Source organism: Rutilus rutilus, assembly GCF_951802725.1.
Source record: "Rutilus rutilus genome assembly, chromosome: 15".
Taxonomy (NCBI): domain Eukaryota; kingdom Metazoa; phylum Chordata; class Actinopteri; order Cypriniformes; family Leuciscidae; genus Rutilus; species Rutilus rutilus.
In genome coordinates this window covers 24,417,579-24,433,525 of record NC_140220.1, presented here as the reverse complement: position 1 = coordinate 24,433,525, position 15,947 = coordinate 24,417,579, and the positions used below count along the sequence as shown (strand labels likewise).

Below are 15,947 nucleotides of genomic sequence, written 5' to 3'. Positions count from 1 at the left end.
TAAATGTTCTTCCTTAAAATACATGGTGCATAAGTTAGTACACCCCATGTTAAATTCCCATAGAGGCAGGCAGATTGGTTTTATTTCAGTTAGCCTAAAAGCTAGTTTGATTAGCAAATGCAAATCAAACTAGCTTTTAGGCTAACTGAAATAAAACCATGCCAATCTCTAGGTATGGTGAATGCTATGTGATGATGTGGGGCTATTTTAATTCCAAAGGCCAAGGGAACTTTATCAGGATGCATAGTATCCTGGATCCATGAAGTAACTGGCCTTTAAAAATAAAAATCTGCCTGCCTCTATGGGAATTTAACATAGGGGTGTACTAACTTATGCACCATGTATTTTAAGGAAGAACATTTATTTATTTACGATACATTATTCATTCACAAAGAAAATTGGTGTCCTTAAAGGTTGGATTTTTCCTAATTTTTTAAATTAAGGCATTAAGTTCAATTTCCAAAATATGATTTTTTATTCCTCTTTTTAGTCAACTTTAGCATGGGTGTATTAACTTATGCATTGCACTGTATATCTGTACTGTAAAATAAAATTATTAAAATGTTATTTTTTTTAATACTCTATTTTTTTTTTACACTGAAATATTACAATAGTAATTTTACTTTATTTGGTTTTATTTAGCAATACTAATAATACTAATCATAATTAAAATATTGTAATTTATTTTATTATAACCATAATACAAATATTTATATTATATTAGACATATTATCATAAATTAAATTGTACAAGCTGTGCAAGTCTACAAACAAATACAGCAAACCTAGAGCTTTTTTTAAATCATATTTTAAATCTCAATCATAATTTTTATCTGGAAAAACTAACTCAAACCAAAGAATTTAAAGGATAATCAATCATCAGGCTCATGTGCCATTGAACACTTTATTTTATGGTCATTTAATTTAAAATAAATGCATTTCACTGGCCTCTAGTCCTATGTTCAGGGTTCTCAAAACATTTGACCAATAAATTTCCATAATTTTTCCAACCAGTGATTCAATATTTTACAGCGGATCATGTAAAAAAAAAAAAAAAAAATCACTCATTATAGAACTTTCCATAAGTTTTCAAGACTTTAAATTTCCTTGTCTTTTCCTTGACTGGAAATTACAATTATAAAATCATCTGTTTTTTTCCAGGTTTTCCATGACTGTGGGAACACTGTAAATGATCTACCCAGAAGTTTCTCAACTGGAACAAATCCACTAAGAAGAACCTCGGCCAATAACACAACTTTCACAAAATGCTGCCAAATAGGCCAAGTAAAGACATTATTTAGGCCAAATTTTGCTGTAAATCTTCATAGCCGTGCAAACAAGCCATAGGAAAACCAATCACATGAAGGCATGAACCAGTCCCTGTTCAGTGCTAAACGCAGTGGGCATGAACGGATGGGTCATGCCTTCTTTCCCCTTAAATGGCCTCGCTCTCGTGCCGTTCCAGGGCGGGAGGCAGTGTGGTGCCACAAGGACCCTCAAAGTGATATCTGTTGGTGAGAAACACATCTCAAATAAACCACACACAGGTGTTCAATTTCGATGGTTCATTGTTTGCTCAAATGTGTCAATTAGAGTCTTGCGAATTGTGTGCGCTAGAGCATCTATGCGTTTTCCTCTTAAATAGGCTGACTGAGAGGCATCTCTATGACTCATGTAAAGAGATAGTTTGTGAATGTGTAATAGTGTGTCTTACTTAAAGCCCTTAGTAGCAGGTGTGTGCTCCATGTTGAATTCAGCTACAGGCACTCCTCTACCCGCCACCTGAGGAGCGAACATGGCCGCTGGGTAAACTATGGAGGAGGTGCCCACCTGGAAACAGGAAAACAATGTGACGCACACAGAATACAGTTGGAGATGACAAATTCTTTACGTAAAGCTGTCAAAAAAACACACATCTGTGTTTGGAATTGATGAGATTGTGTAGTAAATGTTTTAGGCAGACACTTATGCTCTGTTCTAAAACCTAGTGAGCTCTCTTGCAGCCTAAATAGGCAGCTACCTTCTTAGGCGGCATTCTAACTTAACCCCCTACACTTCGTAATACCTCATCTGTGGCAACCATCAAGACTAAAAACATATCTATTTAACATGCATTTTGGATAATGTGGCTATATGTGTCCTTTTGTGTTTGCAATGTGTGTGTAGGTTTGTAAATGTATTGTACAATGTAAAGTGACCATGAGCTACGGAAAGACGCTATATAAACAACACTACTTCTTCTTCTTTTAACTATCACAGCACCTAACAAATAGAAGTATACATATACTGGTTAAAACAATAAACTAATATGTTAACCAGTAATCATTTTATGAGTATGATTTCTATTGAGGTTATGCCAGTGTTTCCTGCAAGGAAAAAAACAAACACATTTTACCCAAAATCAAAATGTACCCGATTTGTGAATGTATTTCTTCAGTCTTGATTTGCAAAACTTGCAGAATTGAATGTGAGGAAATAAAAAGACCGCACAAAAACAAACTCAGCAAAGTCCGATTCACGGACAAATGACTCATTTGAGCAGCTTCTTTAATTGGTTCATTTTACTGATTTGAATCAGTCTGATGAATCCTTCACTGAATTAAGTTAACTGAATCAACATATGACTCACTGGAAGTTGATGAAACTTAAATTAACGTAATTTCTGACTATGACTGATCTCCACTAATTGATTCCAGTGGAGTCTGATGCTAGCCCGTTGCTAAGCTAACAATTTGATACTTCAGTCAGCTAAAAATGCATGTAATGTGATGCTAATTTTGGATTTCTTTGAAATAAGGTATTATAGAAGGCAGAATAATGTTGCAGCGTAGCTTCTGTCACAGTTTTGATGCCCAAAAATGCTTTCTGGGTATGCAGCTCACTAGGTAATTTCAGCAGTTTTATGCATTCATGTGTGGTCACTCACCACTAAGCAGAGATCACACTTTTCCAGCTCCTCCTCCACAGCGGTGAGAATATCTGAATCTAAAGTCTCTCCGAACCAAACCACATGAGGCCTCAGTAAGCCATTACAGCCCCTCTTTTCACACCTACAAACACAAAGTGCAAAACTAACATATTTGAAGCATTAACAGACACATGGATATCTGCTGCCCACTGTTGGAAAAAAGGTGTTACTATTCTCAAAAGCTTGATTACATTATTATGCGTGTGTGTGTGTGTGTGTGTGTGTGTGTGTGTGTGTGTGCATTACATAATTTATCCCTGAAGTCTATGTTTTTGAGGTTTCTTGGATCAAAACAGTCCTAATTTCGTATTACATGACTAGCCTCCATCCCTCCTTCTCTACATTAAACAGCCTTACAATATGTTTACAGTAAAGCAAACTAGAGGTTTGCATTCCAGCAGTATCTGATTAGATTTATTGTGGCACAAGACATAATTCCTGATTTGTAGGCAGGAGTGGGCAATGAAACTCTGAAGAGATTTTAGTGGAAGCAGTCTAAGAGTTGTATATATGAAATATTATAACAACAATTACGGCTGTTTTATATTTTTTTCCACACAACTGTGTTTATTAAATATTTACCCAAAAGAGCTGCATTTTACAAGGTGCCGCAATTTCTGACCTATCATCACGCTCTACTGATCTGCATTTAAAAGTAGGTTAGGCAATTTGTTTTAATAAACAGTTTTTATTATACTGTTTGAAACTCTTCACATCCTGATAGCAATCAATAATAAAAGTGGTCTAAATATTAAAACATATCTTCATTAATGTACATATCTTCTGTGAAAGTTTTAGGACCAAATATGTCTGTCCAACCATACGATGTCCTACCTGCTTGTCAACATATGTATTTCCATACCTCCGCGCACCTGCTCGCGCAAGCATCACACGTCATCATCACGTTTCGTGAGGCTGTGCAGAGTTTTCGAAGCACAGTCATCGGGCGCCGTAAACAAACAGCAGCCGCCATTTACAGTTCCTCTTGAACCAAAACAACAATCTTATGCCACGTTCACGCCATGTCATAACCATAATTACAAAATGGCAACCCGTGACATTCTATTGGAGCTGTTTTTTTGGAGATTTATGCGTTTCTATGTCAACACTATCAACGCCAAAAATGAATCTGCAGCAGTCAGGTGGTACAAGTCAAAGCTCTGTAAGTTGTTTACGTTCATTATTATTGTAATGTTATGTGCTTTGAGACATGAGGTAGTTTCACGCCGTCTCATCTCGTGAAGCTTTGCAGACTCCGCTGTACGCGTTTATGTGTTTTGAAGGAGGCATGGCTTTGGAGACGCTCTGAAGGGAGGGTGGGATCTTATGCTTTTAAAGCTAGCCTCTCCGAAATTGCCAATCCTATCTTTAACAACAAACACGCTCACAAACCTGGGCAGGTCCTCAACTGGTATTCTGGCATCCTTGGCCTTGGGGTCAGGCTCTCTGAGGATTGGAAAAAGAAAGACATTAAGGAGCATATAAGGAGAGTGCAGTGTCTTGTGGTTTAAATATTTGATCAAATAATGGTGATGTGTTTTTGCGTGAGCTCTACCCTTTCCCCTCCAGAGCAGGACAGATTGGACTCTTGTGGTTGGCTTTGACTTCTCCACAGCTCATGCAGCGAGTTTTAAATAGACTACCTAGAGAGACATAGACAAAAGAGAGAGATATCAGTTGAAGAGAAGAACCAAAATTAGAAGGATTGATTGTATGGAAAGAAAAATGGGACACCCTCCAAATGGATGACCAATCATTTTCAGTTCTGTTAATCAGATTTTAGCCAAAAATAAATGTACTAAAATGGTGACATGATCCAGGCCTGGTTTGAGTAGCCGTCGTCTCACCGTGGATCTCATAGACGTGTTTGGAACCAGCGCGATGGTGCAGTTCATCGATGTTCTGAGTGATGATCACAACGGAGCGCCCCTGCTGGCTGAGACGGGACTCACACTCCGCTATAGCCAGGTGTGCTGGGTTCGGCATCTTACTGCGCATTACCTGCATATATTAGCAAATCTAATTTAATAATTAACTTAATCCAAGTGTTTCTATTTGACCACATTATCAAATGTATAATTACTAAAGTGAATTGGTCACTGAAAGGAAAAAAAATGGCATTATGAATGATATTGGTAGCCATTTAGTCAGTAATGTGTGACCCACCTCACGCCTGTAATGGTAAAATTCCCACACTAAAGAAGGATCTCGAGAGAAAGCTTCAGGGGTTGCCAAGTCCTGAAAGACAACGAGAGGTGAAAGACCAAGAGATGGTCCTTTTAAAGGAAAACCCCCCCAAAAAAAACATTTACACATTCCATCTCCACAAATTTTATTTATTTATTATTATTAATGTTTACTTGCGTACATGTGTTGTGACTACAGTAGGTTACTGTTTATGTGCTCTGTTATAGGAAGCCTGACAGATTTGGTTAGATCTGTCAAATAGACGTAGTCATTATTTACAATGCAACATGTAAACTATCTTTTACAGGCCCATTTGTATATAATACTGAAACATAAATTGAAGAAAAGACATGCAGTTGAATATACACGGGGTACCCTACTACTGCAACTTTTCCACTGCTTTTTAAAGTCTCACACAGATTCGATGAGATTCAACCAATCCTTTCATTGAGAAGTGCATTTAGGCTTATTTATGTTGTGAAACAGAGCTTGGTTACTCCTTGTACTCACGCTGTTACTCAAGCCTCAGGCACATATACAGATTATTATTAATAATATTTATTGGAAAATGTATTTTTAGGGCCTTCAAAGTTAGTGTGCTCTTATGTTTATGGAATATGTATATAATTATATATAGAAATATTTTTTACATTTACTAAATGTAATCATTTTTTTCAAAATCTTTAGTTTTTAAATATTAAAAAATATATATTTTTCAGATGATATTTTAACAATTTGATTTAGTATAATGATTTTTATTTCATGATTATTATTTAATTATGGAAACTTTTTTTATTTAGTTATCTAAATATTAGTACATTTAATATATCACTCTCACAGTATAAATGGAATTTTTACATAAAAAAAAAAAAATATATATATATATATATATATATATATATATATATACAGCTGCCTTTATAATATCAACAGTGTCAAAACAAAAACAGTGTAAAAAGTCATATTTTGTTAATATCTGCTAAAATAGCTTGCTAATAGAGCAACTATTTTAACCTTCTTTTTTTCTATATTGTCTATAGATACACATTGCAAATAGTGTGTGTGTGTGTGTGTGTGTGTGTGTGTGTGTGTGTGTGTGTGTGTGTGTGTGTGTGTGTGTGTGTGTGTGTGTGTGTGTGTGTGTGTGTGTGTGTGTGTGTGTGTTGTGTGGTCCTGGCAATCCCTATGGTATAGGGACAAAATGATCCCCACAAAGATGCCAATATCCCAAATCCTTGTCCTCAAGGATCCCCATGAGGAAAACAGCTTATAAATCATACTAAGGGATTTTTTTTTTTAAATGTAAAAATGCTGAAAGTTTTCTGTGACGGGTAGGTTTAGGGGTAGGGTTAGTGTAGGGCGATAGAATGTAAAGTTTTTTTACAGTATAAAATCATCATGTCTATGGAGAGTCCCCATAAAACATGGGTACCCAACGTGTGTGTGTTACCTGTGCCTGCCATTTCCTCCAGTAGCCCCCCTGTCCTCTAAAGGTTGGTACGCCACTCTCTGCACTCACTCCAGCCCCCGTAATGATAGCAATGTGCTTTGCTTTATTAAACTCCTTACGAAATTTTGTTAAATCTGCAAATAAATACAAATTGCTAATTCACAGGCATTAACACAACATCCCCCAAAAAAATATTTTCAGCAATCTCCTCAAAGTGCTAGTGTCCTACTTGAGCTTGGTCTGGCCATCTTTGGAGATCTCCAGTTCAGTCTGACTGCCGCACACAGGTGAGAGGTCAAACCCCTACAGGCCAACTGCCGCACAATCATTGAGGGTTAAATGTCAAGCTGCACAGCTAGAAAATCAAAAAGTATACCTATAAAATAACCCAAAATGCAACGTACTCACCAGTAGACATGATACACAGAACAAGAGAATGAGATTGCAGCACTTCCTCTTTCTGTAAGTAGCTGGTCGTTTACTAGAAAAGGAGGCGTGTCCTAAAACTAGTTTTACAGGAAATTCTGGATTGATATCCTTCTTCCATTCATATTCTAACAAAGTGATTTTTTTCTCTGTACGACCCAAAATAAAAGGTTTGGTTAAAAGAAATTATGACCGAAATATATAACTATAACTATATATATATATATATATATATATATATATATATATATATATATATATATAACTATATATATATATACACACACATGTGTGTATGTATGCATGTATATTAAAAACCCTCCGTTGTGCAGCAACCGTGAATATGCAATATCCTCTTGTTAAATTTTCATTTTATGTTTTATGAAATCAATTAATTACATTAAAAGACCATAAAGGAAACAACTGAGCATAAAACTATTTCTATTGGATAAAAATGTAAAACTCATATTGAAAACAATAAAGAAAACAATAGAAATCATTTTAGTTTGTTTTCTTTTATAGTGAATTTTACTTTCCATCACTTTATTTTTATGTTATGACATCATCCTTTAGGTGAAGTATTATTGATGTGAAACAACAACAAACATCTGTAAGTATTGATTTGATTTTAATTACACCCGAATTTAAAATTTTAAAAAAGAACTTTTAAAATTTTGATGACTTCAAAATTAACTTAAAATTGACACCTAAATCAATGCAAGCTTTAATTTCAAGTCTGAATGAAATTCTTTATATACAAAATGTTAAGGTTCATCCTGTTAGGCATCCTGTTAATGTTCTTGACAATGTGTAAATAATCAATTATAGTTAATAAAAATAATGTATAAGTTCTATAATCTATAAGTTATAATCAATAATAAAGCACCTGAGAATATTTTTGAATATCCGATATGATACTGCTTTAACATGCAGACTTCTTTTAATAACACAACACAAGCGTATTCATTTTTTAAGAAGTTACAGTTATCACCTCGTGCATGGCTATAAAAGCCCATTTTTGCCACATAAGAAAAAAAAAAATCATAATTATGAGAATAAAAATGTAGTGCTGTCAAATCGATTAATCACATCTAACATAAAAGTTTGTAAATAAATAATGTGTGTGTGTGTGTGTGTGTGTGTGTGTGTGTGTGTGTGTATGTATATAAACTTTTATGTAAGGTGTGATTAATAACGATTAATCGATTTGACAGCACTAAAAAGTCTAAATTATGACATTCTAAGAAATAATTATGACATACTAATGACATGCTGAGTCATAATTGTGACAGAAAATAATTTAGACTTTTTAATCTCATAATTATGATTTAGTATGCCATAATTATGAGTATGCCATAATTTCCATTTATCTAATAAACTACATAAATTGCCAAAATTATCACTTTTTGTGTCAATTAAAATTGACCAAAGCCTTTTTTTTTCTTTTCTTTTTTCAGTTATTGCAGGATGACAGAAATATGAAAAGAGAACAGAACTCTGGTGGTGCAATAGGTCAAAGTTTAATAAACATATGTGGACCTTGAATGACCTTATACAAGTGACCACAGCTCTGTCTGCAGAGGTGCTTTTGCAAGTTTAAGTGCAAAATAGTTCAAGCATAATACGGTTTAACTCATTTGTAGCTTGACAAACACTTGATGGCTCAAACATCAACAACAAAGCAGCAGTAAGTGTGCAATAAATGCTGATGCTTTGCCACATAAACACACAGCTCTCGTCTAACAGAGTGAAGGGAAAGGCTTACCTGCGTATGTTGCGCTGCCGCTGCCTTCTGTCACACAGAGTTCAGCAGAATATAAAATTTGTATTTGTTACATCCACTCAGTTTCTGTTATGAGCCAAAGGAGGACGGGTGCGCTGCCATCGGCTTTTAGACAGAACTGTATGCACAACATGAACCACGCGACGGCAAATGTTATTATTAGCTTTCACATCATATCACCACCAAGGGGTGTTTGGTGGCTCAGAAAGCTCAGTCGCCCATTGAGTCACATTCAATTCCGGGAACATTTATTTGGTTATTAACGATACATATACACTATGAAATGTAAAAATTGTAACGAGCTTATTTCAATGATTGTTATCTGACAAACAAACAGAAAAATCCGCCACAGTAATTTCTATAAAATTATTTTAGAAATTCCTTACCACAGTAATTACATTCGACTGTTATTGGTCCGATTGTGCCAACGCTGAGAAAAGTAACTGTTACCACGCGTCTATGCGCTGCTTCAGCATCGGTTTGGAAAATAATTTGCACCTGAATAATCACACTGAGAAACTAATAGTCAATAAATTGATATTACAAAGAGGTGATTTAAAATATGAAAATGATTATTTGTACATATTGTACTTGACCAATAATAGAAAACGTCTGGGCCGCTACACCCCGCCCATTTTAATCTAATTTATTTGAGAAGAACTCACCGGTAGTGACGACGATGGGTTGTGACGACGAGAGCGGCCTCTAGTGTGGAGTAATATTATTGTCAGTCACAAAGAAGCTAGAATTATAAAGACGGTGATTTCATCGATAGCCCGGTACGTGTGTTAAAGTGAATTTAATATTAAAATTTTGGTTATAAGAGATGTGTATAATGCCCACATTGCCTATCTGTTATCCATATCTATTATTTATTCCTTATAATTCACAAATTGCTAGTTTTCTCGGCATTCAAAACGGTTTGAACATTTTTTCCAACCCCTTAAAGCTGATTAAAAAAGGAATGCCTTTTGACAGACAGACAGATAGATAGATAGATAGATAGATAGATAGATAGATAGATAGATAGATAGATAGATAGATAGATAGATAGATAGATAGATAGGCTACACACACCCTGTGCATACTTATCAAATATCCACTCCCTTATTTTTTCCTATAAATAGTGCAAACATAAACCAGAAAACATCTTGTGAGACAGTCACTGTGCACTCATTCATCAGTGGACATGAACAGACATGCATTGGAACCACCATGATCCCTGGATCATCTTTCCAGAAGCTTTGCTTGTGTGCTTAAAGCTGTGAATCAGTGCTTTTTGAAGTAAAGATGAAAATATTATTTTCAAAACAACAACAACAATGATCTAATTGTGCCTTAATAAAGCCTGTGACTCCTCTGAAACATGGCCACACAGTGACATTACATAATGAACTCCTCCCATTACAACCCCATACAGTCACTACTAGTGGGAGGCACTTGAAGCAAACGCCATACTCTCTCCACACACAAAGCTGCTGTGGACAGTCTGTGTCTTTTACTTTAACTATGGCAGAAGAAGAGGCTGGTATTTTTGTCAACCAGGAGCAGTTCAGCTGTCCCATCTGTATGGAACTCCTGCGAGACCCCGTAACCATTCCTTGTGGACACAACTACTGCATGGAGTGCATTAAGATCTTCTGGGAGCAGAAGAACCAGAGGAAGTTGTGCAGCTGTCCACAGTGCAGGCAAACTTTCTCCCCGAGACCCGCACTCAACAAAAACACTCTGTTTGCTGAAGTTGTTGAGAGACTGAGACATACTGGAATCCGTTCCAACACCATACCTGGAGTTAAGAATGATGAAGACATTGCAAAAGAAAAGCAGGACCTCGTCATGTTCTGTGAGGTGTGTCTGACTTCTCATCTGACTTTAAATGTGATGCTAAAACTTTGTAATAACTTATCCTAATAAGAGGATCAACTTTTCTATTTACGTTAATGAATAAGTCAGTAGTAAGCTGATAAAGATCAGTGAATATACATTGACCCTCAAACATATTTCAACACTAATCCTCAAATGTATTAATATAATTGTGTTAGATAACATAAAATAAAACCAAGTATTTAGCTTAAAGAAAGATAACTCAAGTATACATAGCAAAACATGTTTTGAAAAATAAGTTGAAAATGATTAAAATAACTGTCTATGAATATATTGTAAATTGTATCTTTTTCTGGTGATGGCAAAGCAGCCATTACTCCAGTCTTCAGTGTCACATAATCCTTCAGAAATCACACACACACACATATAGGTTTATTGTTTTATTTTTTTTTATGAATATGATTAATTATTAAACTAAACAGTCATGAGGGTCTGCAGGGATCCTCCATATGAAATAATTTCCTATTTTATATTATATTTTGCATGTTGGTCTTACACCATGACTTTGAAAGTTTCTCAAATATTTATATTATTTTGACAAACCTGCTTCACTGCTTAATTTATTTAAAACATACTTTATCACTATGAAAAAATTAAATAACCTCTTAATAAACTTTGTGGCATACATGTTTAATTAAAATTAAGTCTTTTTAAAATTTTAAATAGAACCCCACTGAACTTTTTTTCTTTTCTAAAGCCCTATTTGCACTGGATTAGTATTATATGGGGACCTCGTGTGATTTAGAAATTACCCACCCACATCTGAATTTCGTGTGGCGCATTCGCACGGGATAAACGAAGCCTGTGATTTTACTCAAAATTACTGACATATCTCCCGGATGTGATGTCAATAGGCTATTGCTTGGAAATGTCTTGTTATTATAGGTCTAATGTTAGCTGTATGATCATAAACAGAAGAATGTTCCTTACCACATGCTGCTATATGTCATCCATCTCCATCTAATCATTATTTTTGTTTTGCTCTTCTGATGGTTTTCAGCTTTCTCTTTCTGCAAATTGTATAGTTATATCGTATCATGGTGTATAGCGATATGACCCAGCACCCAAAATACTATCAAAACACTCCAACGCAGCCTCCATTCTTCGCGAAAGATGGATAAAAAAGCGCACAGGAAACAAAAACCTTGAAAAAATTATAAACGACCCCGCCAAATCACAGAGATGCCGATTCGCACGGGACTAATATTATCACAGGACCTCGGTGTTTGGCGAAATATGGTAGGTCATTTGCGGGAGAATTTTTACTTTACAAATTACAGACATGACCGATTCGCACGGGATTAAGATCACAGACAACCTCCGCAATTATTACAAATTACTAGAGGTCACCAGGTAATACTTATCCCGTGCGAATAGGGCTTAAGAGTGTATGAATGTTACCCTGGAAATCCAGAGTTCTCGGGAGAGCACAAGTTGAATTTGCTCAGTGAGTTACTCTAGCGTCGAGTAATGATGCTCATTAAATATGCCCTTGTATCCGAGCTGCACCAATCACATCGGGTTATCTGATATAGGCGGGCCAGAGGCGAGCTAAACAGATGACGACAGCGCTGTGACGTCGAAGTCATTAGTAAACATTGCAAGATGGCTATGGATTAACACCAGTTGTTTGAAGACGGCGCTCGAATCGTTCCTTTGCAAGAAGGGCGTTTTTGCTGTTTTGCCGACCGTATACGGCAAGAGTCTAATCTACCAGTTAAGTTAAGCCGCTGGTAGCTAAGCGTATGGGGCTTGTTGTGATTGGTCGTAGTGTTATCCAACTGCATGCAGTGAGATTTTCAAATGCATGCTTGGTGCCGCCCCTCGAGCCCGATTTTCATTGGTCGATGCCAGACCATTCATCTTTCAGATTTAGGTCTGGATTTCCAGGCTATATGAATGTTTCTTTATTTGTGTAATGTGTATCATCTCTGGTCTGCAGCAAGAGCTTAAGCAGTCACAGAGGAGATTCCAGCAGGTCATAAAGGTGCGCGAGACGGAGCTACAGGATCTGAGTCAGGCCGTACTGTCCCTCAGGGTGAGTCCATTCCTGCCAGGAGGACGTGGAAAGTCCTGATGGAGAAGCGGGATGGTGTGGGTTATCAACTTATAAGTAAGAGACCCATTATGGGCAGAAAGGTTTTGCACTCTTGGACTCATCACTTCTCTGGTTCTGTATGTTGTCAAAAAGAGCTCTGCCCAGGCAGCGGTGGAGGATACGGAGAAGATCTTCACTGAGCTGATTCAGTCCATTGAAGCTCTGTGTTTTGAGACGACGGAGATGATCAAAGCGAAGGAGCAGACGGAATTAGACGAGGCACATGGCTTTATGGAGAAATTAGAGCAGGAGATCTCAGAGTTCAAGAGGAGAGATGCTGAATACGACACGATTGCACGCCTTGATGATAAAACTCAGTTCCTCAAGGTAACATCAGTGCTTTTGGGTACCACTTGGGTACTTGTCATCTGTGATTTCGATCTAAGAGTTTATTTAAATCTATTCCTTAGAGTTATGAAACACTGTGTAGTCTGCCAGAGTTGATGACCTCTCCTGCAGTTCTAGCCAATCCAGACTTCTGTTTCGATATGGTGTCAAGAAAACTCACAGTTCTGAGTGATGACATTAAAGATCTATGCCAGAAAAAATTGGAGAAATTATCAAAAAAAGGTGAGTCGTCAAATGATTATGTTTGGAATAGCATGCTAACTATACTATTCTTACTGTTCCTGCAGTATATCTGCATAGAATACTTGGATGGTGCAGTAAGCAATTTCTGAGAAACGCTGTTGAAAGTGAATCAAACTGAGCAGCACAACACAATAGCCAATCAGCAGTAGGGGGCGTGTCCACTCAAGGGAGAGGAGAGAGAGTGAGAAAGAGGGAGATTTGAAGAAAGACTGTAGAAAAAGAGATGGCTGAGAGACATTACAAAAGAGAAAATGTCCGAGGAATATCACTGGAAAAAGAAGGGTTAGATCAGATGAAAATAGCTTCCGGCAGACGCAAGTCGACTTACGCCAGAAGAGTAACACTTGACAATGTAAATGTATGACGTAGGATAGGAGTAGTGTAAGCTTTGATGGTTAAAACAAACAGGGCTGGGCAGCCGCGTTCGTCATTACGTTGTGCGTCAAGTTCATACTTTAGTATTTTGCCGTAAATCGATGCATACGGCCGTAATTTTTTGTTCTTCCTTGTCATTTGTTCGTCATTTTCGGTTTATGTTTGGCAAAGCATTATTTTGCTAATTTTAGCTTTGATAAAGAGACATCCACTCTTGCATTACGTGTTTGTGCATTTTGGGGGTGGAGCAATAAAGTGAGTGTGTTTGTTTGGGTGGATTTCAAATATCAACAGTGCTTCTCAGAAATTGCTTACTGCACCTTTAACACAACAGGCAGTTTACAACAGAAAATCCCACAATGCACTCAATTTGACTTGATCTTACATTCCCAAAAGTGACAAATGAACCAGAATCTGATTTTATTCATTATTTGAAAATACTGTCAAAAGTCTAATTTACTTTTACATTTTTATTAAATTTTATTTAAAAAAAGATTGCATTAAAAATTATAAAGAAAAAGAATCCTTATTTCAATGTTGCATTCTATTGTTCAAAACAATTAACATGAAATAATTCATTTAGTTTTTAATTTATTCATCTGTCAATGTTATTCATTTTACAAATGAAATATTAAACATAAACATAACTCCTTATACTTGCCAGATGATAACTGGATGCCACATGTGATGAGGTCATTTGACAACAATGTTGCATACTATTGTTTAAAACAATTGACATGAAATAATAATGTTTATTTATTTACAAATGAAAAAGAATAAGTGAGTTGAAAATTGAATCCTAAATGAGATTGCCATGTGATTGTCATTGTCATTGAAGAGGTTGACAATCGTTGACAAGGTTGACGACAATACTGTATTGTTTGAAATGTTTATAAAGTGTGTTTCACATACTATTTACTGTAGAATAATTGTGAGTATCTAGTTCATACCGGATTCAGTAAATACATGCAAGTATTCCATATACTATAAATAATAAAAGAAACTGAAATTAGTTGAAGTATAATAAGTATGAATATTAAAAATGCTTGCACTGATTATATTTTGCCTTATTAGTGTCAAACCTCAAATTTATTCCTACCCCTGAACCCAAAGTCAGGGAGGAGTTCTTGGAATGTAAGTAACACAGTCACACCCACACACACATGCAACAAGAAATCAGTACAATCGACAACAGAGAAACTGTCAAGTTAATTCATATCTTGCGTCTCTGGATTTCAGATTCGGGTCCCCTGACTCTAGACCTGAACACCGCTCACAGAAACCTCAGCGTTTGCTCAGAGAGTGGAGAGGTGACGTTCATCAAAACATCTCTGTCCGTTCCTGACCACCCAGAGAGGTTTGATAACTATAGCCAGGTTCTGTGCAGAGAGAGCGTGACCGGCCGTTGTTACTTCGAGGCTGAGTGGAGCGGGAAGGGTCCTGTGCACATCGCAGTGTCCTATGAGGATATTAGCAGGAAAGGAAAGAGTACCCAGTGTGCATTTGGACACAACGCCCAGTCGTGGAGTCTGGTGTGCTCTGAGGATACCTACTCATTCTGGCACTGTGGAAAGGAAACTAAGGTTCCCAAAATGCAGTGGGCTCACAGGGTTGGCGTTTATGTCGATTTCTCGGGAGGGATTTTGGCATTTTACAGCATCACAGACTCAATGAATCTCATCCACAGAATTCGGACTGCATTTGCTCAACCCCTCTATCTTGGCTTCAGAATTAACACTGGGTCCAGTGTGAGACTTTGCTATCCATTTTAATGGCAGAAAATGAATTAATTTAGTGCCCAAGCAGTTATTATTAACTTAAGTTTGCTTGTATTGTGATATCCATCTCCATATACCAGTGCTATATACAGGGATGGACCGAGAATCTAATATAAATGACTAACACTCTCATGGCATTTCATAACTATTAGTGGCTAATTCGTACAATTTTGTACACTACACAGTTAGGGTTAGGGGTGGACCTTCATCATTATGCTTTTATTTTTGTTAAAGTCACCATGAAATCGAAGTTAGCCATTTTTAATTCTTATGGAATATTGCAGATTTATTATAAATATTTTTTCTGTGCACATCATAATATATATATTTATATTTTTCAATTTATGTGCCCTCATAATCCTTAATCAAAATGACTTCCCCTCCCTCTTGGAGCAACATCTCTTCTCT

General features: G+C 36.5%; 2 protein-coding genes across 4 annotated transcripts; one reads left to right on the top strand and one right to left on the bottom strand.

Annotated features, from left to right (window-relative positions):
• Positions 1-862: 862 nt before the first annotated feature.
• On the bottom strand, positions 863-9,435 carry sirt5 (sirtuin 5). 3 transcript variants are annotated; one of them, XM_084432533.1, is made up of 11 exons: positions 9,200-9,435; positions 8,796-8,931; positions 6,834-6,959; positions 6,605-6,738; positions 5,134-5,205; positions 4,815-4,968; positions 4,523-4,610; positions 4,360-4,413; positions 2,926-3,049; positions 1,714-1,829; positions 863-1,507 (listed from the first exon to the last, which is right to left on the bottom strand). In XM_084432533.1, the coding sequence occupies exons 3-11, from the start codon at positions 6,931-6,933 to the stop codon at positions 1,435-1,437; spliced, it is 915 nt and encodes a 304-aa protein (XP_084288659.1). In that variant the 5' UTR covers positions 6,934-6,959; positions 8,796-8,931; positions 9,200-9,435; the 3' UTR covers positions 863-1,434. The 3 variants fall into 3 exon arrangements, with proteins under 3 accessions (XP_084288659.1, XP_084288660.1, XP_084288658.1); XM_084432534.1 differs by lacking the exon at positions 9,200-9,435 and adding an exon at positions 7,013-7,085 and having other exon boundaries at positions 6,834-6,918; positions 8,796-9,041; XM_084432532.1 differs by lacking the exon at positions 9,200-9,435 and having other exon boundaries at positions 8,796-9,041.
• A 505-nt stretch (positions 9,436-9,940) lies between these two features.
• Positions 9,941-15,669, top strand: ftr85 (finTRIM family, member 85). The gene is made up of 6 exons (XM_084432523.1): positions 9,941-10,661; positions 12,640-12,735; positions 12,889-13,122; positions 13,206-13,365; positions 14,836-14,895; positions 15,001-15,669. Exons 1-6 carry the CDS (start codon positions 10,323-10,325, stop codon positions 15,531-15,533), a joined length of 1,422 nt encoding a protein of 473 aa, XP_084288649.1. The 5' UTR covers positions 9,941-10,322; the 3' UTR covers positions 15,534-15,669.
• The last annotated feature ends 278 nt before the right edge of the window (positions 15,670-15,947 follow it).

Bases quoted from the DNA above. Each gene is read 5' to 3' on its own strand.
- sirt5 (XM_084432533.1), bottom strand. From the start codon at position 6,933: ATGATTGTGCGGCAGTTGGCCTGTAGGGGTTTGACCTCTCACCTGTGT. The intron at 6,739-6,833 runs GTAGGACACTAG...ATTTATTTGCAG, and splicing joins GATGGCCAGACCAAGCTCAA to ATTTAACAAAATTTCGTAAG. The intron at 4,969-5,133 runs GTGGGTCACACA...TAATATATGCAG, and splicing joins TTTACCATTACAGGCGTGAG to GTAATGCGCAGTAAGATGCC.
- ftr85 (XM_084432523.1), top strand. From the start codon at position 10,323: ATGGCAGAAGAAGAGGCTGGTATTTTTGTCAACCAGGAGCAGTTCAGC. The intron at 10,662-12,639 runs GTGTGTCTGACT...TCTGGTCTGCAG, and splicing joins ACCTCGTCATGTTCTGTGAG to CAAGAGCTTAAGCAGTCACA. The intron at 14,896-15,000 runs GTAAGTAACACA...TCTGGATTTCAG, and splicing joins CAGGGAGGAGTTCTTGGAAT to ATTCGGGTCCCCTGACTCTA.